Below are 23,678 nucleotides of genomic sequence, written 5' to 3'. Positions count from 1 at the left end.
TGATCTGGAGGCTTCGGTGAGGCAGGGAGGTTTATTGCGGGGCTGCAGAGCTGTGATGCTATGAGAGTGCGGAGGACAAGTGCTGGCGGCTGCAGGGCCGAAGGGTGCGGGGCTGTAGGTCGCAGGGTCGCAGATTTGCGGGTTGCAGAGACGCGTTGCTATGAGCTGGAGGGTTGAGGGTCAGAGTTTGGCTGCAGGCTGGAGAGCTGCAGGTTGGAGGGTTGCAGGGTGGAAGGCAGCGGGGCGGAGTTTGGCTGCGGGCTGCGAGGCTGCAGACCGGAGGGCTGCGGGGCGGGGAGCTGCGGGGCGGAGCTTGGCTGCGGGGAAATGACGTGGCCACCCTCGCGCGCTCGCCGAGCCCCGAGCCGCGCGTCCTGGTAACGGCGCTCGGCGGCCCCCGCGTCCCCGGCCCCGCCTCCCGCCGCAGCAGCCCGCCCGGTCTCCGCCTCCCTCCGCAGCCCCGGCGGCGGCGGAGTCTCGGGGCCAGGTGGCCGCCGCTTGCGGGACGCTAGCCGCGACGTCGCCAAGCCGAGGCAGGGGGACGCGGCCGTCGCGGGCGGGCAGGGGGGAGCTGGCTGCCGGGACTGGAGGGCACGGGCCAGAGGGTCGGCAAGCGGTCGCCCGGGCTGTCGCCTGTCCCGTGTCGTCGCTGCGCCGGCCTCGCCCGGCGCACGGGGACAGGTGTCCCGGCCGGGGTCTGCCGGGAAGATGGCGACCCCGGGCATGAGCTGGCAGCATCACTATTACGGTGGCTCCTCGTCCGGGCCAGCCAAATTCACGACCTCCCCGGCTGCCGCGCAGCTGGCCGGGCACAACATGGACTACAGCCAGGACATGCACCTGAAAATGAGCAAGAAGATCGCCCAGCTCACCAAGGTATGGGGTGCTGGGGCTCGGGGTTCAGGAGGTGGTGGCTCCTAAGAGAAGCAACAGCCAGAGTTGCCTCCCGGCCCCGCCGAACTTGAGTGGAACACTGGCTACCTAACTTGAGCTAGACCGCACACCGCACCGCGGGATTTACAGGGCTTGCACCCCATTACCGACTAGGGGTAAACCTGCACACAGCACACGAGGGCTTACTTTCTGGGTTCCACCGCAGTAATGGACTTTTCCTGTTGCTCAAGTGTCTCTGCTAAGGGCTGCAGGCAGCACAGCGCTACAGTACCTGGTGAAGTACTGTACTGGTTTACCTAATATGACCCGGAATCCTCGGAGTTAATCGGTGTCTGCTACTGGTTACACAGTTAAGGAGAGAATAAACTTCCCGAGGTTATTCCGAGGACTGTAGGAGGGTAAAGCATACCTTGCGTGCCATTTTAGGGATTTAATGAGTCATTCCTTCCTTACCCTCCCAGGATGTCAAGTAAGGTTTATTAGATGAATCACACTGTGTTGCATTTAGTAAAATCTTACCAGAAGACCGTTCTCAAGGAGCCCGCAGATTAATCACCTGCACAGTTTTCCAAGCATAGTTCAGGGTGATATGTCCGTTACTGAGTCCTTTTTCGAATTTAGTAAAGACTGATCAGAAGGGTTGCTTCTGTGTAGCTCTTAACCAGCAGTCTAACACTGTGTGGAACTGATTTGGGGTTTCTGGAAGTCACTCATGGTGACCGTGTTCCCTCGGACTGTTGCAGTGTTTAAGAGAGGAAGGTGGACTTGAGGGTCCCTGATTGATAATCTCTTGAGATCTGACTCAACTCCACCATACAATTTCACCCGAGTTTAAAGAGAGGAAAGGGCGCACTGGTGAAAAGGGACGAGATGGCGGAGGGGGGGACGGTTTCAGTAAAGAGATATGATTGGGAATCCAAAGATAACCCGAATGAATGAAGGGATGTATAGAAACACAAGACGACAACAACAAAAACCACGTGATCATGACTCAACCCACGCTAAGAGACACCACCATTCGTGGAGTTCCCTTCTTTGGATTGTCTGTCTTTGTTCTAAGCACCACCCTAAGAGATGCTGTACATGCAGTCGGGACTGTTTGCTTTTGTGAAGGGTCCCCAAACTCAGAATTAAAGGTGCAGGATATAACGGTGTGGCCACATGTTATCAGAGCATTCACATGGTTGAGGCTAAAACCCCAGACTCCAGGATAGTATTTCATCTTCACAATGCTGGTAACCACAGCGAGGCTCATGGAATTTTATTTCTTCTGGGTTTTTCTTGCACCGTGTCCACCACATCTGTGCTCGCATTTTAGATCATAACTCTCGGAGACTCCCGTGAATAACAAACACTCCAGAGGTTAGAAGTAGGACTCTGGAGTAGTTAATAAAAGCTGCTTTTCTTCAGGAAACTTCCCCCTTTCTATCCACACTTTTAATTTCCTGTCCATTTTTTTCCAGTAAAAGCAATCCAGCCCCACCGGCTTAGGTGGGATATTAAGGAGATGATGGTATCTCTCTCTCAAATGTAGTGAGCCAGGTGCTGCTGGCCCAGGGCTTTTGTTACTGCCCAGGGTTGCCCACACTTTGATTTCCTGTTTGTGGTTACCGTATCTAACCCCCTGCACAGCTCGGAAGGGCTGCAGACCTTTGATTAGTCCTCTGTTGGGCTTTCTCTGCCTAACACAGTTGACATTTTAGATTGGGTAGTTTCCTATTAGGGGACTGCCCTGTGTGGTACAGAGATGCCTTATAAACTGTGGGTACAAGGTGCCCATGGCTCTGCCCTGTACTTAGAGTGACACTAGACAACTCTACAGAAATCACCAAGGGTTCCTCCCTGGGCAGGAGACTGTAGGAGTCATGTTGGTGAGGGATGGTGCCATGGCTTGTGTTGAAATACCTAAGGCTTCTCCAGCCCTACCACGGGCCTTTCTATTTCTTAAGATAAAGCCTGGCAGTGAAGCAGTCTAATAACAAGTTTATTAGTCTGCTCCCTCATTTATCACCTTTGAAATTTATGATTATATTAAATTTATTAATTATTAATAAGTTTGTAATCACGTATACTTACTGTAAATAGTGTGCCCTAAACCTTACATCATGAGTGAGCGTACAAAAGGGTTGTTAGAAGTTAGACGTCCCATCGTATCTGCTGCCTGAGATTGTCATAAGGAGTTTACTAATGAGTCCCTATCAGTAGGAGGCAAATTAAATAGAAATATGGCTGGAACCTGATTTTAGTTTCTGTTTCAAAAAAACATTGCAGAGATAACCACTGGACTAGGAACTTGGGACTAAAAGAAGAGCTCCGTCGATAAAGTGCTTGCCCGTGAAAACCTGGGGACCTGTGTTCGATCCCCAGAACCCACTTTAAAAAAAATCTGGGTGCTGCAGCATACATTTCAAATCCCAGAGCTTGGGCAGCAGGAAACACACACCACCACCACCACCAACAACAACAACAACCAAAGAGTCAAATGGACTCTCACCAGCATTAAAGAAGCAGCACGATTAGGAGCTTGCATTGTTGATCTCACATACTGTCTTGAGTTAGAAAGTTGTTGACCTGGATCAAGTCATTAACCCTGAGCCTTACTCACCCAGATGTGACAATAAGGATAACAATAGGATACATAGACAGTTGTAATGGCACCTGGCATTTCTTATAGTGTCACTGAAATACTTATTATATACCAACAAAGTATTAAGAAAAAATGGTCAGATACTCTTAAATTTTTTAAAGGAGTATTTTGTTTTAACTTATTTTTTTTTTAAGGCAGAATCTCACTTTGTAACTCAGATTAGCCTCAGAGTAACAGTGGCTCCTGAGTTCCAGGCTCCATTCTTCTGCATTTGATAACCTCACTGATACTGTATTTATTTAGAGAGTTTCCTACTCAGCTCTATTAAAATATGTACAGCAGACCGCCTATTGAATGACAGTTTCACAGTTTCACATCCCCATTTGTCGGGTGGTTTTGGGAGGCGCATTCTAGAGATTTGACTAGCTCTGACAGGGTGAAGAGGGACGGTCACTACATTATAATGTACTTGTGACACTTCTTCCCTTTAGTGCCTGGGATCACATCCAGAGCCTTGTGAATGCCAAGGGAGCACTCTGCCCCTGAGTCATCACCCCAGCCCTTCAGCGTATCTTTAACTAATGAAAATACTCAGTGAGTGTTATTTGCCCAGAATCTGTTTCCTAAGAACCCAGGAGAGCAGACTGTTTTGTGGTGAGAATAGCAGTTCTCAGCCCCCTTTTAAATATACATGGGGTCTTTATCAAGGCAGAGAAAGAGAGCTAGAAAGAGGGACAGAGCAGTCTCTGCCTGCAAGTCAGGAGCATTTAGGTCGTCTCTGTCAAGTGTTGCAAATGACTGCTGAAAATTGGTTGTTGACTCCCAGGTTGTGTCACCTTCCTGAAATTGTTAAGGGCTGAGTTCAAAGCAAGGGATAGACCGAATGGATTCTGTTTTGATTTGTAAGACCCCAATTCTGTATGCGCCCCTGTGTGTCTGCTTAGAGTCTTCCAGTAAAAAGCAGAGCTTTGGAGATGCAACCACGAAGCAGCCTTGTTAAACAACACTTTTCCTTTGCCCACCCCCTCCAACCTTTTGTTCCTGTAAATTTACGTCTGAGGACTGGATCGTTTTCTGCTAGGAACAGACCTGATTTTTTTTTTCTAGCTATCCTTCGACAATATAGATTATTCTCAAGTTACTAGGTAACGGACGTCTCAAATTTGTCAATACACCCGGTGCAAACCATACCGTCTCCAGGGCAGATGTGCAGGTGAAGCTTTCTGCCCTCAGCTGACCCTCAGCCCTGCCTCTGGCAAGCGGGGGAAGGTAGGCAACTGGGGAAGGATTTCCTGTGCTCTTTTGCTTCTGGCCTGATTTCTCCTCCCCTTCCTCTGTCTCAGCAGCCCTGCTTTCAGACCCCTGTGAAGTGCTATGAGGAAGGACATAGAAGGGAGAGGGGCAGCTAAGAACTTCCATGGAGTCTTAACTCCAGTGCTTTCCTAGGCTTGGCTGGCGATTCCAGCTCAGATTTCACCCGTGGGTCCCCATCTCCTGCCTCAGTTGCCTGAGATTAGCACTTCACCGTCCCTCGCAATTAAAAAGGCATCTAAGTTCAGACTAGTTGCTGATTCCCTGCTCCTGGGGCTGGCGGTACGTTTATCTTCGTTTTGTTATGGTCTGTTCAAGGTTCAGATAACCACCCTTGGCTGGACCCATGGGACTCTGTCCCAGCTTGCTGTGTCTCTTGCCTGTAGGACTCACATCTAGGAGGGGAGTGTGTGTGTGTGTGTCTACGTTTATTCTCTTCACAGAGTCTGGTAATAGGTCCAGGTCAGTCATCTCTCTCGGTCTCATGTTTCTCCGCCCAGCTTCTTCTCGTCCTGCCAAACAGGATGGATCCGGTGCCAGATCCGGTGTTCTTCACAGTGCATGAGGTGAAGCATCAAGCTCACCAAGCGTTCCCCTCAACGCTGTCTTCTCAGCTGTAGTGTGGGACAGGCCATCTTTCCGGAGAACCTTGTCTGTATCTTCCCTAAGGGATTCCAGAACCATCCTGGGATCTCCGCAATGCTGCTTGTTACAGCAGCTGGTATAGGGCTATATGCCTCAGCCCCATTTAACTTTTGCTCTCTTTCCTTTGGTCACCTGCTTTGGAATGTTGCTTTATTGTGGTTGGCTCTGAGTGGAAACCTCTGTTTTACTGCCTTGCTATTTTAGCTCATGCCTCTTTAGGCAACTGAGCTCTCGTACACCTCATTCCACTTGTGGTTCTAACTTGGTAGAGTACGAGCTTGAGAAAAAGCTTTCTTTTTGTCTGGTCTTTAGCATCCTGCCTGTTCCTCTCAGTACCCAGCTTGGCTTTTGCACCTGGAGCTGCCCTGACCGGTCTGGTCCTTTCCGGACTTCTTTACTCTGAACGTTTATAGGATTTGTTACATTTATTTTTTATTTGATACTTAGCGGTGCAGATTTGTCACTAGTGGCCACTATGTTTAGGACGATACCCGTTCCCCTCTTTTGATTGTCGGCTGTTCAGATTTAGGAGCCATATCTTTTATTTCTTGTAGCTTTAATATGAAAACTTTTCACATATAAAATACGTGAAATATAATATATATAATAATATACATCTAATATATATACTATAAAAGTTACTGAATATTGGTTGGGAGGTGGTAATGTGAAAGGAATTTTACCGTGAAGTAGAAACCGTCATTATTTTTGAGAATTATATCCTCTGGTTTCCTGGGTTAGTCCAGTTAAAATATTCTCAATTGTTTAGATGAGCACTGACCGTTTATTAAAGTATTTATAAGAGCTATCCGAACTTAATTTTCATATAAGAATTAGATGTAAGCTCTTTGTCTAAAATATAACATTGTCATTTCAGAACGCAATCGATGTTCTGGTTTCATAGCAAGCCTTCTTTTTAAAAGTTTCAGGATCACTATATTCCAAACAAAAATTTATTTATGCAATATGAAAACTAGTAAACATTTCAAATAATCCCATCTTCTCTTCATAGGTAAGCTGATTTTAGTATTTATTTCTCAGATTATAGCGTAATTACGTCATTTCACTTTCCTCTCTCCAGCCCCTCCCATGGCCCTCTCTTTTCTGTGGTTAGATCAGTTCGGGCCCTCTTTCCTTGAGCAGTTTTCCTCTCACTTCCCTCATCCCTTAACTGTATGCAGTTCTTTGTCGAGGGCCCAGGCTTCCTGAGCTTCTCTGTTGTGTGTCATTGAAGTCACCCTTGTTTAGGTCATACTTAGGCAGTCATTGTTGGTGAGACTTCATGGCTGTAGCTTCTCTGACATTTGTAGCAAACACGATCTTCCCACCACAAACTTCCTAATCCTCTGCGGCTTACAATGTTTCCGCCTTCGGGTTGTACAGGAATGGTTTTATAGACCTATCAGGTAAGCCTGGGACCCTCAACTCTGCATTTTGATTGATTGGTTGTGGCTTCTGCATTTTGATTGGTTGTGGCTTCTGCATTTTGATTGGTTGTGGCTTCTGCATTTTGATTGGTTGTGGCTTCTGCATTTTGATTGGTTGTGGCTTCCAGTCGCGCTCTCTGTCGCAATGTAAAGTTTCCTTGATGAAGGACGAAGACTACACTTATCTGTGGGCATAAGGACAAATATTTAGACTGCAGCTAGGGATTGTGCTGGTTAAATAAAGTGGTTCTCCTCCAAGATCCGGGACTGCAGTCGCACTGAGTCGTTGTCTAAGTTTTCAGGGTTGGGCATGATTTCCCTCGTGTTGAGTTAGTCTAAAGTCCAATTAGAGAGGTGTTGGTCCCCATCGAGGTAAGTGTGCCATTACAGGACCTTAAGGGTTATTGTGCCATTCTGCTCATTGTTGTGGCTCAAAGGCACCATAGCTGAGCGAGACTATTGGTTATTTCCCTCTTCGGGAAGGTTGTGCGGAATATTCTAGTACCATGAAAGATAATCCTCAGGGAAAGCTTTCAGGTCAAACCCAGCTCAGGTCCTCTTGGTGCTGTGTCCAAAGTACATGGTGTCTTCAGCAGTCGGGATGTACCTTCCACCTTTGGGAGGTAACTGAGGGTAACTGCAGTAGCCTGAAATGTTTGGGGAATCTCATATGTAACCCTGCTAATAAAGAAGGTTCCTCGTGCCCGGTGTTGGGGCTTTTGTTAGATTGTTAGATTGTCTCTGGCTCTTGCGGGGAAGCATTGTCAGCCTAGATGGGGAGATTTCATTTAAACTATATATGTACATATACATACATACATATATGCATGTATGTATACATGTATGTACAGACTTATATGCGTTATAGATATTTTTAGGTAGATACACAGTAATATGATTCCTTAGAACTTTTTCAAACATCCTTTCTGTTACGTTGTCCTCTGTTCCTTCTGTATTTATCTCCCCCTCTAATTAAAGCCCCACCATTTTCCCATCCCCCGCCCCCGTCAGATCACTTGTACTTGCTTTTCCTCTTTCCACTGCCCCTCACCTGCACAATGGCCCCCTTTATTATCCTGTACTTTGCAGTTCCTCGGGTTATGATCTTACGCTCTCTGTTTTTAAGAATTAGATGCTGCTGCATGGTAAAGTCTGGTTGGGTTTCCAAGCTCCCGCCGTAAGTAGCCTCATAGCTAAACCTCTGGCTGTTTTAAGTTTAGCACGGGCCAAACACAGCCCCCTTCTCTCTCCCATGTTACAGCACAGCTCTGTCATTGTCTTGTGCAACAGCGGCCATAATGTTCTAGTCATAGCTCAGTGGGTTAATTTCTGTGATTTTACTAATATGCACAAAAGCATGACATCCAGATAGGTGTAGACTGAAGCCCTGTAACCCTAGCCAAGGCAGGAGGATCGTGATGAGTTTGAGGCCATCTTTAGTTACACAGTGAGTTCCAGGCTAGTCTGGGCTCTATACCAAGTCCCTGTTTCAAAAATCAAAACAAATGAAAAACCGCAATATTCTATAAATTGTCCAACCCTTGTCCCTCTTTTTAAGGAGGAGCATAGGAAAGATGGAGCTGCCTTTTATACTTAAGGAAACTGGACAAAATTTTAGACTCTAGCTAGCTTAAACCACTCATGTACAGACACAGAGACTGAGGATCCAAAATTATGGGACACTTTATATAAGTGACTGTCAGGACTTATATCCCTAGATGGTTCTGGGTGGGCAACTGAATTTACAAGTCTTTTTTTTTTCCCAGTTTTCCCTCTTTCCAGTTTTAGTTAAGAAGTCACATTTTTTTGTGTGTTTTAAAAAATTTATTTATTCACTTTACATCCCGCTCATTGCCCATCCTCCCAGTTACCCCCCCTCCCACAATCCTTCCTCCTACCCTCCCTTCTCTGAGAGGGTGGAAGCCTCCCCCCAACCCCCGCCATCCCCCATCCTGGCATATCAAGTCTCTGTGGGGTTAGGCAAATCCTCTCCCTCTGAGGTAAAGACAAGGCAGCCCAGTTAGAAGAACTGCCTTGCTTACAGGCAATACTTTTTGGGATAACCCTTGCTCCAGTTGAATAACTCCACTCTGGGCGTTCGGGACATACATGAAGACCAAGCTGGGTATCTGCTACGTGCACGTGTGTGTGTGTGTGTGTGTGTGTGTGTGTGTGTGTGTGTGTGTGTTTTGGTTAGTGGTTCTGTCTCTGAGAGCCCCAAGATTCCAGGTTAGTTGACTGTTGGTCTTCCAGTGGAGTTCCTATCTCCTTCCTGGCCCAACTCTTCCATAAGAGTCCCCAAGCTCCATCCATTGTTTGGCTGTAGGTCTCTGCATCCCCTAAGTCAGCTGCTGCGTAGAGCCTCTCAGAGGACAGCAATGCTACACTCCTGTCTGCAAGCATAGCAGAGCATCATTAACAGTGTCAGGGATTGGTGCTTGCCCATGGGATGGGTCTCAAGCTGGGCTGCTTATTGGTTGGCCATTCCCTCAGTCTCTGCTCCATGTCCCCTGCCTGCATTTCTTGTAGACAGGATAGATTTTGGGTTGAAAGTTTTGTGGGTGGGTTGGTTTCCCTATTGCTCCACTGGGGTTCCTCCCTCGCTACAGGAGGTGGCCTCTTCAAGTTCCATATCCCCAGTGCTATGAGTCATAGCTAAGCTCGCCCTCCACCGATTCTTGGGTACCTTCCTTATCCCAGATCTCTGACATGTCCTGGAGATGCCCCCCAGCCCCACCTCTAGCTGCCCATCAGCAGAATCCCATTCATTCCCATCTGAGAGATCACAGTTCTCATGTCTGTTATTGGAGCAAGATTTTGCACACCATCCAAATCAACAGGTATTTGATGCTATTGAAACCAGTCCTCCTCTCACCACCCAGGAGTAGTTTTCTAGATTTAAGGCGGTGGAGATAGTTCAGTTGGTAAAGCACTTGCTATGCAAGCGTCATGCCTAGAACCCATGTTTAAAAAAAGCCAGGAGTGGTATTATATGCTTGTAATCCCGGAACCAGTGGGGCAGAGAGAGGTGGATAGGTGGATCCCAGCGGCTCACTGGCCAGTCAGACCAGCCTACCTGGTGGGTGCTAGGCCAAAGAGAGACCCTATCTCAGAAAACAAACAAAGAAAGAAACAAACAAAAAGATAAAAAGAAAAGAGAAAGGGCTGATGCCCGAGGAACAACCTGAAAACTCCTCCCTCACTCCCTTCCTCTATGTTAGGTAAACCCCATATTATTTTTGTGTTTTTATTGACAACGACTAGATTGCAGACGTATAACGTTAATTAAATTGGCTGAGAGATTATCTCGCTCTGTGTGGATATCACTACTGTAGTCATTTGAATGTTTTGGGGTTTTTTGTCTGGTTTTTGGATGCTCACTTAACTGTGTCGTTACTTAGACACAATTCCTTGAAGGCTATGCACCAGAAAACTTCTTGTTTTTAATGTGTTATTCCTTTGTTCTGTTTGCTTACAAAACCTTGCATCCGCCTCTTCCTACCAACACCTTGAGAAATGGGGTGAAGATCAAGATTCAGTTGTTTCATGTACATGTATGTGCATATGTTTCCTGCATTATAGTAATCACATGTATGTAATCACATGTATGCGTATGGTTCCTGCATTATCATAATCACATGTATGTGCATATGTTTCCTGCAGTATAGTAATCACATGTATGCAATCACATGTATGTGCATATGTTTCCTGCATTATAATAATCACATGTATGTAATCACATGTGTGTGCATATGTTTCATGCATTGTAGTAATCGGTTGAATTGAATTGAATAATGTCAGCTACTGGACCCTAAATTCTAAGATGATGAGCGTCTCTAGAAAGCGTGAATCTCTTCCCTGTGGCATGGGCATAAAGAAGAACCTAGGTCTCCGATCCCTAGTTAGATGCTGGGTGGTGAAGGGGACCAACTGGTGAGACTCTGTCCCTTTCTTCTGCCAGCTGATCTTGTGAGATTTCAACAACAAAACAGGAAGCCCTCTTCTCAGGAGCATCCAGATGGTGTCAGTTTGATGCTGAGACTGATGCAAATTTCAAGAATTTACCCGCACCACTGGATTTTCACCATAGAAAATTCCTAGTCTACAGATCCTTTGTGACCATGAAGGACATTAAGTAACTGTCACAGTTGGTGCACATTAGGCCTTTTTGGAGCTAGACACCTGCAGGGAACATTTGCTGACTGAATTTAGCATTAAAAAATGGAAAACAATGTTATAAACAATAGCTTGGTAGAGGTGGAGTAGGCTACCACTTGGTTTATTCTCTGTTTTAAGCCTGTTTGAGCCACAGTGACTCTTAGATTACCTGGTAACCAAGTGGTTCTTTGAAATATTACACATCGAGGTTTTTATTTGGATGTGTTTGTGTATGTTTTACTGGCTGAACATTCCTACCTCAGGAAATGTAGGGCGCTCCAAACTTCAAAATGTTTGAGCTGCATTAAGAGTTGGGCACAAGGGGTTGGGGATTTTAGCTCAGTGGTAGAGCGCTAGGCCCTGGGTTCGGTCCTTAGCTCCGGGGAAAAAAAAAAGAGTAGGTCACAGCATTTGCCTGTCTGCTAAACTATGAGAGAAGGCTTAGCTAGAGGAGTGCTTGAGCTCATGAGTTCAGGAACAGCTTGGATAAGATTGAGACCTCTGTATGGGGAAGAATAAAAAAAGAAAAAAAAAACTGCTGAGATCTGGGTATATTTCAGAATTCACTGTTCAGAAGATAAAGATTTTCATCTTGTCCTGGAAAATCCACAGCCAATCACTTCTTGTCTGACAGTGAATTTTGGAATTGCCAACCTTTGCCCGTGGGAGATTGCCAGCTGCAATCAGCGTTTTGGTATAATTAAAACATCTGAGATCAAAGCCAGTATTGTAAAAATATTTTCTCGGCTATTGCGAAACGGCATCAACAGACAGCTGTCATCCGTAGACCTTGAGCTGATGCCACTAAGGTTTTCATGCCTCCCACCAAAACTGGAACGAAAACAAATGAGAAGCCAAGTTAGATGCGTATGCGTGTGTCCTGCTCCTCCTGCTTCTCACACTGTGATGGATACCCGGAGTCTCAAAGCTCTGTAGTGCCCCGGGAAGATGGAGAAGCAAAGACCAGTGGCCAACCATGGCATGTAAGGTGGGGACTTCAGATTTAGATGTTTTGGAAAATTTAATGTCTCCATAAACACCAAGCTAAGCACTTTTAATTGCTTATTTCTGTTAATTTACTACCATATTTAGGAGATATATATATATATATATATATTAAATTTTTTATTTGATAGGGAAAATGAAATACTAATAACATATATCATAATATTTATGAATAAATTATGAGAATTCTACATATTCTACTATGGTACTATAGACAACTTTCTCTATTTGAGGTAAAAAGTTATATAAATGCTCTGGTCAGGCAAAGAAATTCTGTTTCTTAAATACTTCCTTAATAAGGTTTTGGTGCCCTGACTTGTACATACCATTTGGTGGTTACAAATCTCCTTGGTGGATTTAGACAGGGAGTAGAAAGAAGGAATGGAGGGAGAGTTCAGGAAACCTGGGAGTTAGTGTATCTGTGTGGGGGCCAGAGAGGCTCCCCAGGAGAGCGGCAGCAGTGTTCACCAACCAATCAGAGGTCCCCGGGAGCTACAGTAATACAGCTCCAGCCAATCAGAGCCATGGCTTCCTTAGCTCCACATGAATATGACGTACAGCTTCCTCATGTGCTATCTTTCAGTAAATGTTTTCACCTCTCTGGAGCTCATGGTAAATTGACATTAACGGAGCCTACTGCGCGAAGTTATTGCAAAGGTCAGATGAGATCATTTATGGAGGCACGAGGTGGTCAATAAATGTCAAATCCTATGCGCTCCAGTGCCCTACCCCACCCCGGGCTTAGCCTCTGCCAACACTGTCTCCAACTCCAAGTGGTTTTTGTTTTGCCCGTGGTCTCTTGGATGAAGGATGCCTCCCATCGTTGGAAACCACAGCTAGAAGGAAAGACTGAGGAATAATGAAAATCCAGTCAGCTCTCATTATTCAAAGCAGGTCACATTCCCTGCTCAGAGTTCTCGGGCAAATTAGAACTCGGTTGGTGACAACCCCTGGTCTCTCATCTCCTCCGCAGGTCCGCACATAGACCCTTTAAGCACGTTTGCCTGGAACACGTTGCGTGTCGTTGCTTCATTAACACTGAGTTTGCTGTGTAATCCATGTCCAAGTGGGGCTTATCTAACACACTATGAGTTTTAGGTTTAGAGTTGGGTACACATTTTAACAGGTGGGTAAATTTCATAAATAGGTGTGAAAGACAGGCTGTATCTAAAACAGGCAGGCGTGTGCATCTCCTTAGCCCTGGCTCTGGCTTTCAGCTGTTGTGGGTCTGTGTAACTGTACTGCTTTCTTCTTACCATTCTGAATGCCCTCCTATTATCATGATTATGGTTCTTGTCGTTTCCTCCAAACACTTGGTGGTGAGAAGAATAGACGGGCTCCAGGAGGCAATAATATTCATGTTTTGTGTGAATTGCCAGTCACCTGCCCTGTGCTACAGTCAGAAATACGCTGCAAAATTCCATTCAGATTTGCTGCTTGCATGTTAATTGTATCTTGACTCTGTCACGTCGTCCTACTACAGAGAAAGGGACACGACATATAATTTATTTCCAAGCACAGAGTGAGGGTCAGAAAGATGGCTCAGAGGGCAGGAGCGCTTGCTGTCAAGGCTGACAACTGGAGTTTGATTCTAGACGCCACGTGGTTGAAGAAGAAAACCAAGTCGGTCCTGTGGGCTGGCCTCCGATCTGCACATGCGCACTGCGGCATGCGTCCTCACTACAGTGGCACACATGGATAAATAACTGTTGACATGAAAGACACACAGACCAGAAGCCTTACCACAGCTGTGTGGCCTTAGGAACTGTGTTGGGAAGGGAAGCTGTGGTGGTCTGAGTGAGAATGTCCCCCAGAGGCTCTGAGGCTTGAATACTTGGCCCCCAGTTGGTGGCACTGTTTTTTGAGTACGTTTCGGAGGTGTGGTTTGGTTGGAGACGTATGCCACTGGGGGCGGGCTCTGAGGATTCAAAGCCACAAGCCATTCCTGGTTATCTTTCTCCGCTCGTGTTTCACGGGAGCTCTCAGCTGTTCCTGCCAGCATGTCTGCCACTTGCTGCCACTATTCTCAGTCATAATTGGACTCAACCCTCTGGAACCATAAAGCCAAATAAAGTCTTTCCTCTAGAATTTGCTTTGGCCATGGGATCTCATTATAGCAACTGCACAGTAACTAATTCAGAGGCTAACATTAAGCTAATAAAGTGTGTGTGTGTGTGTGTGTGTGTGTGTGTGTCTGTCTGTCTGTCTGTCTGTCCCTGTCTGTCTGTTGAAGGAACCATTGTGTTGCATGACAATAACCCCTGGAAAGTACTGGGATGAGGCACATTGAGTGATAAAGCGGTGTTAAATTGGACCCCATATTTACTTTGCCCTATGGGGTTGCTACTGGATTCCATGAGGAAGCTGGATATTAGAGCATTTCCATGACTTGCTCTGGGCCAGGCTTTGAATGGAGCCAGGCTCTGAGCCCATATTTGTCTCACTGCCATGTTGGCCTTGGAGAGGGCAGAAAGGTGAATGCCCACATAAGTCACTTGCAGATCCATGATGAGTAGGTGCAAGAGAGAACAACAGCTTGTGGTGAAGAGAGCCTGGGAGTTTGGCTGGAAGATGACCTCCAGTAAGGAGTGCTGCAGAAAGGGATTCTGAGTTTGTGCTTATTCAGTTTACTTTGTTCAAATGCTGCCTTGAATTCTAAAGAATAGAATAAGGTCAGGCTAGGATGACAGTCATGGGGATGGACACTGGAACTTACCTTATTCAACACATCGCACAATCATTTAGCTACATGCAGGAGAATGTATGGTCATGATTGCAAAGTCTTCGATAGTCAGGGTTTTTAAAAACAATGTTCCTTTACTGTTTTAATTATATATGTGCTGGGTGTCTGCTTTGCCTTGTAACCTTTCCTGCTAGACAAAAATTCCCGAAAAGGGGCCAATCTTCTTTTTAGAGACTTGTCTAATGGTGTGAACTGCGGTAGCCCTCAGAGATCAGAATCATTGGCTCTTCTGGAGCTGGGGTTGAGACAGTTGGAAACTACTTGGAAAGGCTCAGGTCCCTTCCAAATACTGCTTGTTCTGAGTAGCCATATATGCTCAGAATTCTCTAACTGTTGGAGAACAGCTCAAAAATGATAGGTATTGAACAAATGCCAACAAAGCGAACTAAAGCTTTAAAGGAAGAGCATGGTGGATTTAACTGTTGGGTTCAGCACTGGGAAGCATAGCTGTGGTTAGCATTGGGAAGGCTGAAGAGGACTGCACTTTTGAGGCCAGCCCCTGGGCTGTATCATGAACATGGACAATCTTTTTATTTTCTGTTCCCCTCTTCCACGTCTTTCTTTGGTGTTTAAAGTTTTCGTCCTAGTGTTCTCTTATCTTTTTGTTTAAGTTTGTCCCTAGCCTTTTTAGAAGTATTGTAAATGAACTCGCTTTCTCGATTTCTTTCTCATTCTTCATGCACAAAAATGGCTACTGATTTTTGTGTGTTGATCTATATCTCCTCTCTCTTTAAAGTCTATTTATAAAAAGCTAATGGTCTTTTGCTGGCAGCCTTCAGGGCTTCGTAAGTAGGTTTATGTCACCTGCAAATGACTTCTCCCTGTGAGGGCTATCTTTATTGTCAACTTGAGCGTGATTTAGAATCATCCTGGCAACACCTCTCTGGGTGTGTCTACGAGGGTGTTTCCATCTCCGTTGAACAGGGCAGGAAAGATGCGGAGTGTGGGAGGCACTGTCTCATGGGTTGGGGTCCCAGATTGAATCAAAAGGAGAACACCAGTGGGCAGCAGCATTAATCTATCTCTCTCCCTCCTGAACATAGTGACTCTGTGACCATCTGTCTCATGCTCCTGCCGCCTGCCATGTCCCCCGTAATGTCATGAATTATACCCTCAAACCGTGCCAAAATGAACCCTTTGTTAAGATGTAAGTGGACATCTCACTGGAACTTATTTAGATGAAATAGTCATTTTCCAGTCAGTCCGAGGTTGCCCTTTGCTATGTTATGATCCACCAGGTCCTTGTTTCTTAAGGGAATTTGTTTCCTGAGGAATGGTGGGTTTCTGTGGAAGACCGTTTGCTCATCTACTGCTGTGATTATGTGATTTGTCCTTCCTTGCTTCTGTTTATGCCCAGGATTAGACTTATTGACTTGATTAGGTTGAGCCGGCTCTGCAGGCTAGCATCTCTCTAAGGCCGTTTAACCATTTTGTGTGGTCTCTTTCAATCTGTCGTGAATTTAGTTTGCAAGTGCTTCACTGGCGGATTTTGCATCTGTGTTCATCGGTGATACCTGTCTTTGGTTCTCCTTTTTTTTACTGAGTCCTCATGAGGTTTTGATGTGAGGCTAATGAATCATAGAATGAACCTGGAACATTGTTTCTGTTCTGTGATCTGGAGGACTGGAGGCGTATCAGTGCTTCACGCCTCATTGACCTGGTAAAGGTTAGCAGCGTACATCTGGCCCTGTGCTGTTGTTTTACTGGGAGATGTTTTATTATGCTGTCATTTTGCTTATTATAGATTCATCTAGGTTGTTCATCATATCTTGGTTTACCATACATGTTTTAAATCTCCATTTCTTCTATCTTCTCTATAGCCCCAGAGTATACATTCTCAAGGCAATACCTAATGATCCCCCCCCCCCCCGATCTCAGTGGTCTCTGCTGAAATGTCTTCATTCTTGTCTCTAATGTTATTAATCTGCGTTTCTCTCTGGTTTGTTTAGTAATAGTAATCTTGTTTATATCTTCAAAGAACTCAATTGTTTCAACAGTCTTTTGTACTAGTCTTTTACTCTTGGTTCATTAAATGGAGTTCTATCATTTAGTATTTCTTGTCTTCTATATTGATTTTGCGTTTTCTTTGTTCTTGCTTTTCTATGACTTTACAAACCATCATTAGGGTGTTTGTTTGAGACCTCCTGGTTTTTTTTAAATGAAGGAACTTACAGTTTGCATTACCCTCTTTCCTTTAGAACTGTCTTCACTGCATTCCACAGGGGTATGCTTTCATTTTTATTTCACTCTAGAAATTTAAAATTTTCCTCTTAGATACTTTAGTATCGCCTATTGAGCACTGAAAAGAAAATTACTCTTCTCTATCTGTACTCTTCTTTCCTTTTCATTTCACTGCGATACAGTGAATTTGTGAATTCTTTCTTTCACATTTGTTAAGACCTGCTTTATTGTCTAATACGTTTTATTCTGGAGAAGATTACATGAACCTGTGAGAAAAATGGTTCTCTTTTCATTTGTTGGACTCTGTAGAAGTCGTTTGGGCACATGTGACTCAGAGTATTGTTTAACACTGATGGCTCCTTGTTGATTTCCTGCCTTGGTCTGTCTGTTGGTGGAACATGCTTTATCAGGGCCTACGTGTCCCCATATGTCCAATGTTGTTCATTTTGTAGACTAAGACACACCTACATTCAGTGCATTATGCATAGAATCATCTCTTCTGAGTCGATTGGTCCCCTAATTACTATGTAGTGGCTTTAGTTGTCTCTTGTTAGTACTGTCAGGAGGTTTGCTTTGCTGTTTGCGGTTATATTTTATCCTTCTTGCTCTCAGAGCCTGTGCTTTGATATCATTTTCCTTCTTTCTGTTTTAGTTCATGCGTCACGGGTGAGGTGAATTCTTGTAGATATCAAGTAGTTGGCTTTCTCTTTTAATTCGTTCAGTCTGTTCATCTGTTGACCTCACAAGTAGTCTGCCCCACTTATGAGCTTCGTGCTCCTACAGGCCAGAAGAGGACATCCCACGCCCTAGAACTGGAGTTTCAGATGGTTGCAAGCAGGCATGTGGGTGCTGGGAATTCAAGCTGGGTCTCTCTGGACAAGCAGCCAGTGCTCTTAGCAACAGAGCCACCTCTCCAGGCCACCTGCTCTTTTTAATTGGAGAATTAAGAGCATTTACATTCAGCGTTAGTATTAACAGGAATTCTTAACTTTCGTCAATTTGTAGCTTTGAATACTTTGTCCTCCTCCTCCTCTTCCTCTTCCTCTTCCTCCTCCTCCTCTTCCTCCTCCTCCTCCTCTTCTTCTTCTCTCTCTCTCTCTCTCTCTCTCTCTCTCTCTCTCTCATTCATCTTAAAGTTGTGCTGGTTTAGTACATTAATCTTTACTTCTTTTCTAATGCTCATTTGCTTATCTCTTCTATGGAATTTATTGGCTTTTTTGGGGGGGGAGCTGAGATTTGAACCTCTCTCTCTTCATACATTCTACAGTGCTGACCTAGTGGCCCTGAATTCCTTTAGTTTATAGTTTATTCTTATCTTAGAATATCTTTATTACTTTACTGCTTCTGATGGATACCTCTTTTGTCCATCAGAACATGCACCAACATGTAAATATATAGAAAACATAGAAAAATGCTTACATACGGCGCTTGAAATCCAACATTCCACACCCTCTGGCCTTCAAGGTTTCTGTTGCGATCGGAACGGTTATTCTGGTGTGTTTGCCTTTCGGCTTGACATATACCTTCTTTGCGTGCAGTGCGGTCTGCCCGGTCTTGATCTTTCCTTCGTTGGAAGAATCTACTTCTGCGTTACAGACTCCACAGCTCTCTTTGGAGCAGTGCAGGTTGTTTATATCATCCTGGTTTCACTTGGGTAGATCATGAGTGTCCACTTCCGGATTCCCGAGGGCGCTGAGGAATGTTATGAAGTACTGAACTTCTGGATTCCAGTGGTGTGTGGTGCTCCTGGCACTTTTCCGTCTTCCATCGCATTGCTTCCCAGCCTCCCAACCCCTCTTGCTGCTTAGTGCTCCCCTCTCTCTTCTCCTCCTCAGAACACAGTTTGCCCTCTCTCCCACCCCCCCAGCCCCAGAGCTGCATGAGGAGACATCTGAAATCTGGAGCCTTGTCCTGACTCAATTTCATCTTCTCGTTATAGCTTCTTAAAGCAGATATTTCTCTCCACCGGGCAGGAAAATCCCGAGATACAGAGATGCTTAAAATAACTCTCGACACTGTACACTTGTAAGTACAAGGCTGTGGTGCTGCCTCTCTGTTGCATTCAAATCCTGTGTAAATGCCACAGTTTTGTGTGCTCACCAAGGAGGACCGCGCTGTCTCTTGAAGGCGTCTAGTCTGCTCATTTCTGTTTCCTTCTGCCCTGGTCGGCCTAAGCTTCAGAGGCAAGGAGATGACTCCATACCTAGGCTCAGGCAGCTATGTCTTGTTCTAGCGGGACATTTACCATGTTTCCTTCAGTAACCATATGTAAGCATTTTTCTATATGTTTGTACTAACATTTATATTTTTGTCCATACAGTCGTTATAGATACCGGCCAGCCATTATTGAGGGAACTTACACACTTGCCACTCCTGCCCAGTATATAAGAATCCTATCAGGACTGGGTAATCCCTTCCTATGACTCTGATTTTGTGTCAGCAAATGTCTCTGCAGACACATCTGTTGGCTGACCACGCTTTAATTTGAAAGCACCCCTGACTTTCTCTCAGGGTACCATGTTCTCCTTGCACCAGCTACTGCTCGTCATACTTTTCTTCAGACGTTTGTGTCTTGTAGTAAAAACTCGTAACCTATAAACCTAACGTCCTTCACCATTTGTCAATACAATTCCTGGGCTTGAGTCTCGGGGTTGCCTTTACCCACACTCTGCTACACTGTCCCACACTACGGACTCTGAGAATTCCATCTTCCCTCATTTTCCTCTGCTTCTCAGACTACATTCACCACACCCAAGGGGTCGTGTGGGCCTTTGCTGACAGTGCAGGTGAGTTTTGTGCTGTTACTTTCCAGTTCCTTGTACTTGAAGTTCTGTGCTTTATGTAGCTCCCTCCGACTTTCTGTCGGAGCAGCCTTACTCCTCACCTCCTTTCTTCACCTCGTTCTTTTAATCTCTCCCCCTCTCATTCTAACTGTGAGGCAAGCAACAGTTGACGAAGTCCCTGCTGCAAAAGTGAATGAAACTCAGATTCCACCCTCCGCAGGCCAGCAGCCGTGGGTGTTTCAACTAAAGCATCATTGCCGTGGAGAAGGTTTGGGTTGGTGTAGAAATATAGACATTGGAATAGCTATATCAGTCAGATTTTCTGAGCTCAGTGACAAAATACAAGACAGGAAGGACTTATTTTGCCTCACAGATTTAGGGAGTTCAGCTGGAGTCCAGCATTATGGGATCTTACAGGAGTGAGGCCATGTGACAGATGCTGCTTATCTCACAGTCACAGAATAGTTTGCTTCACCTCTAGGCTGTTGACATTGTCACTTCATCCCTTGTCTTGCTGTTGACTCTCTCTTGCCTCTGACGTTGTTCTAGCACATAGCATGGAGAAAACACAGCAGAGCACTTTAAGATTCCAATGAAGAAGCCCTAATGATGAACTTTCTAGATGAACTTGCCTGATTTTAACTGACTGTCTTCTGACAGGTCTAAGCTGTACTCTAGTTGGCAACAGATTTAAGGGTCCCCCCACACACACACCCACAGACCAAGTACTAACCAGATCTGACCTACACAGTTTTTGAGACTCAGAGAGATTGGGCACATTCAAGGAGGTATATGTTTTTAATGTTTATGGTTATGTGTGTGCTCGAGTTTATGTGCGTGCACTACATGTGTGCAGGAGCCCACAGAGATCAAAAGAAGGCATCAGATCCTTTGGGATCGGAATAACAGAGGGTTGTGAGCAGCCATGGGTGCTAGGAATTGAACCAGGGCCCCTCGGCAAGAGCAGGCCTAACCGCTGAGCCATCTCTCCAGTCTCCAAGCCTCATTCCTTACCTTATGATCTGTGAGTGAACAGCTTAGACAGGAGCAAGCGCAGTGTAGACTCCATTTATGTGTAGTGAGTTCACATTAAATTATATCTCAAATAACAGGACTTTGGAAGTATTACAATTGCTTTTCTGATAAAATGGCAAAAGGAGAGATGTGTGGATGAGAACGAGCAGTGAATATAGGAAATTCAGGGGAGTCAGCTCACACTACAACAGGAAGCATTAAAGTAATAAAGCGCTGAATAGCTCCTTTGCCCAGCACTGCCACCACTCGAGTTAGTCATGGTTGGGTGCATAGGATCTTTCTTAGGGTGTTCATGCCTTTAGCTGTTACCTAATTCAAACATAGATTGGATCAGAAGGGTGAAAAGACTAAAATAATTCTGGTAAGTACATAGGATGTAGAGAGTAAATCCCTTTTTTAACACAAATAAACTGAAATTTAAACTCTAGGAACTCAAAGGTAGGGAAACTCAGGGTGGATTTTTATTAATGGCAAAAATAATGAGGAATGAAAGTTCGTGTAAATTGAAATATGTGGATTATAGTTACTGGCAGCTTGCATCTTAGAGAGTAAGCTACACTATCCTCCGCATGAACTCTGCTCCCATAGGGCTTCAGTTACTGCCCAAGGAAAGCCACGGGCAAGATGTCCCCCCCCCCTCCCGTCCTCAGAACCGCAGCTCAGTGGGCTCAAACACGTTATATAAACAGCCCTCATTTGGTGGTAAGAGTTTCTGCCCCCTGTGGACATCAGAAGGCAGTGATGACAACTGCTCTCTCTGTTTTTCTTTGCCTTTCTGTCCCTGCTTTGAACCTTGAGATACCTTGGAATAAAAGATTCAGAGAAAGAGCTCCAGGCAACAGAACCTGGAGTCCCCTGGTTCTAGTGATTCTCCAGGTCTGCCTCAATTCTTCAGCACTGCTCACTGACAGTTACTAAGCCAAGGGACAGCCATTTATCTAACACATATTCAGTCAACTGTCATTGCTCTGTTTTTTTGTTTTGTTTTGTTTTTCTTGCTGTCTCTTACACCACCTATATCTCTACCATTTTATTATCCCCACAAGTTCTTGGACCAGAAATTCAAAACAAGACAGTCATGTGGCTGTCTGTAATTTGACAAGTGGAGTTGAAACAGAATCCCTCTCTAGAGGGCTTGTTTCCACATCTGCCACTTAGACCATGATGAATTAAAGGCTGGGCTCAGCTGGAACAATTGACTAGAGGCCTACACTGTCCTGTATCTACACAGCCTCTTGTAGAATTTTCTCATTTTATCAACTGACTTCATTATATCACTGTATAAATGTAGGGCAGAGGTGAATGCCACGCTCTCATGTAATAAAGCTAATTTAAGCTCATCCCCCAATTAGCTTATAATCAAATGAGACTCTGACTATGGTTATTTTATTTGGCTTTGACCTTCACTGGGGGTCGGGGGTAATTGCTGGCTTGGCTACCTCCCCAGCAGTGTACCCCAGATACTTGCTGTCTCTCCTGGCCTTGTGCTCACGGTCCATCTCTCCTCACGGTAGCTCCCCTCTCTCTCTCTTTTTCTTCTTCCACTTCATCTTCTCTATCCCCCGCCAGTTCACTCCAAACCCACCTATCTTTAATCCCTCCAGTAATTGGCTACAGTCATTTTTATTTAACCAAATTATTTTAAATCAAGGGACAAGGTTTGCACAACAAAAGCTTCTACACAGGGGAAGTGACTCATAGGCCTAAACCTTCCGGTATAGAATTTAGCATTAAAATATAGAGCAACAGAGCAAACCTCCACACTCTGGTAGCCCTTCGGGAAGGAAGATCCTAGCAAAAGTTCCTAGTATATTATTGACCAGTGTTCCCTCTACCCCTTATTTCTTTTTAATGATGGAAACAAAAATAATTGACCTAAACCCTAAGCATCTGGAGCATCCTCTTGTTCTTGTACGTCTTGTCTGGCCTTAAACTTGATAGTTGCCCATCTGGCCTTTCATTTCTGAGCTGGATCTTTAAGGGCATCCTTGCAGATGACAATTTTGTTCAAGGGGATACCCACAGAGGACTTTGTGGGTATGAGGTTATTGAACTTATCCACCTTCTTGAAGCCTTGGTATTTGACTTGATGGCAGCTGTCACTCTTGGGGGAAAGCAACCAATGGCCAATAGTAAGACTATAGGGACTTTCATTTTTTTTTCATGATGATCATTTTGTGCCTGGGGTAGCATCCAGCTAGGACCAGACAGGACCAGAACTACTTTGTCAGGTTTCATGAACTTACCCATTTTCATATCAACCAGCAGGGACACAGCACAAAGGAAGGAAGGACACTCTAACTAGTGTTTGTCTATTTGATTGTAGTTGGCGTGGTAAGAACCATGAGTTAGCAGTCAGTTGATCTGGCGCCCAGTGCCAAGCGCTCGCTGCCCTTGGATTAAAGCAAGATCTCTCTTCTGGTGACTGTGAAATTTTGCTATTTGGTAGAACCACTAATTACCTTGGGGAAACTTCTTTCCATTTCATCCTTTAAGACTGTCATCTGCACTTGGGTGTCTGCCATGACCTCGGTTTCCCATCATATGTCTAAAACTGAATTAATCATCTCTGTCAGACACCACGCATAACAAAGCTAAAGACATGGGAGCTTCAATGCCTGGTCTTTCACGACTCCAGCATTTTCTGTCTAGCCCTGCTTTTAAATTTAGTCTTTAAGAGTAAAACTTTGGAATTAATTCTACCTCTTCTTTTCTGTCTTAGGTATTCTTTTTTCCTTCTAAATATCTTTTACATTTGGTCTCATTTTTATTTAGTTCTTTGATCCTATTCGTGCCCTCCTTCTACTCTTCCCAGACCTTTTGTCCCCTCCTTACTCATTCAACTCTGTGATCTCTTTTAAAAGAATAACATCAAGTGCAGTCTATGCTGCTGTATGTTCTTGGTTATG

At 45.0% G+C, this 23,678-nt stretch overlaps 1 protein-coding gene across 38 annotated transcripts in view; it reads left to right on the top strand.

Moving 5' to 3' along the window:
* The first annotated feature begins 348 nt into the window (after positions 1-348).
* Fam184a (family with sequence similarity 184, member A) overlaps positions 349-23,678 on the top strand; it is a 124,572-nt gene continuing 101,242 nt past the window's right edge. For 37 of the 38 annotated variants that reach the window (XR_015644885.1, XR_015644883.1, XR_015644882.1 and 34 more), the window contains exon 1: positions 475-876. Coding sequence is in view for 22 of the 38 variants with exons in the window: in XM_087597862.1 (XP_087453988.1) it covers positions 709-876 (168 nt within the window). In the remaining 16 variants the exon portion in view is untranslated. 38 annotated transcript variants of the gene reach the window in all.

This window comes from Rattus norvegicus, chromosome 20 (assembly GCF_021556685.1).
Source record: "Rattus norvegicus strain SHRSP/BbbUtx chromosome 20, alternate assembly SHRSP_T2T, whole genome shotgun sequence".
NCBI classification, from domain to species: domain Eukaryota; kingdom Metazoa; phylum Chordata; class Mammalia; order Rodentia; family Muridae; genus Rattus; species Rattus norvegicus.
Note: the sequence above shows the minus strand (reverse complement) of the source record. Positions and strands in the feature narration are given on the sequence as shown.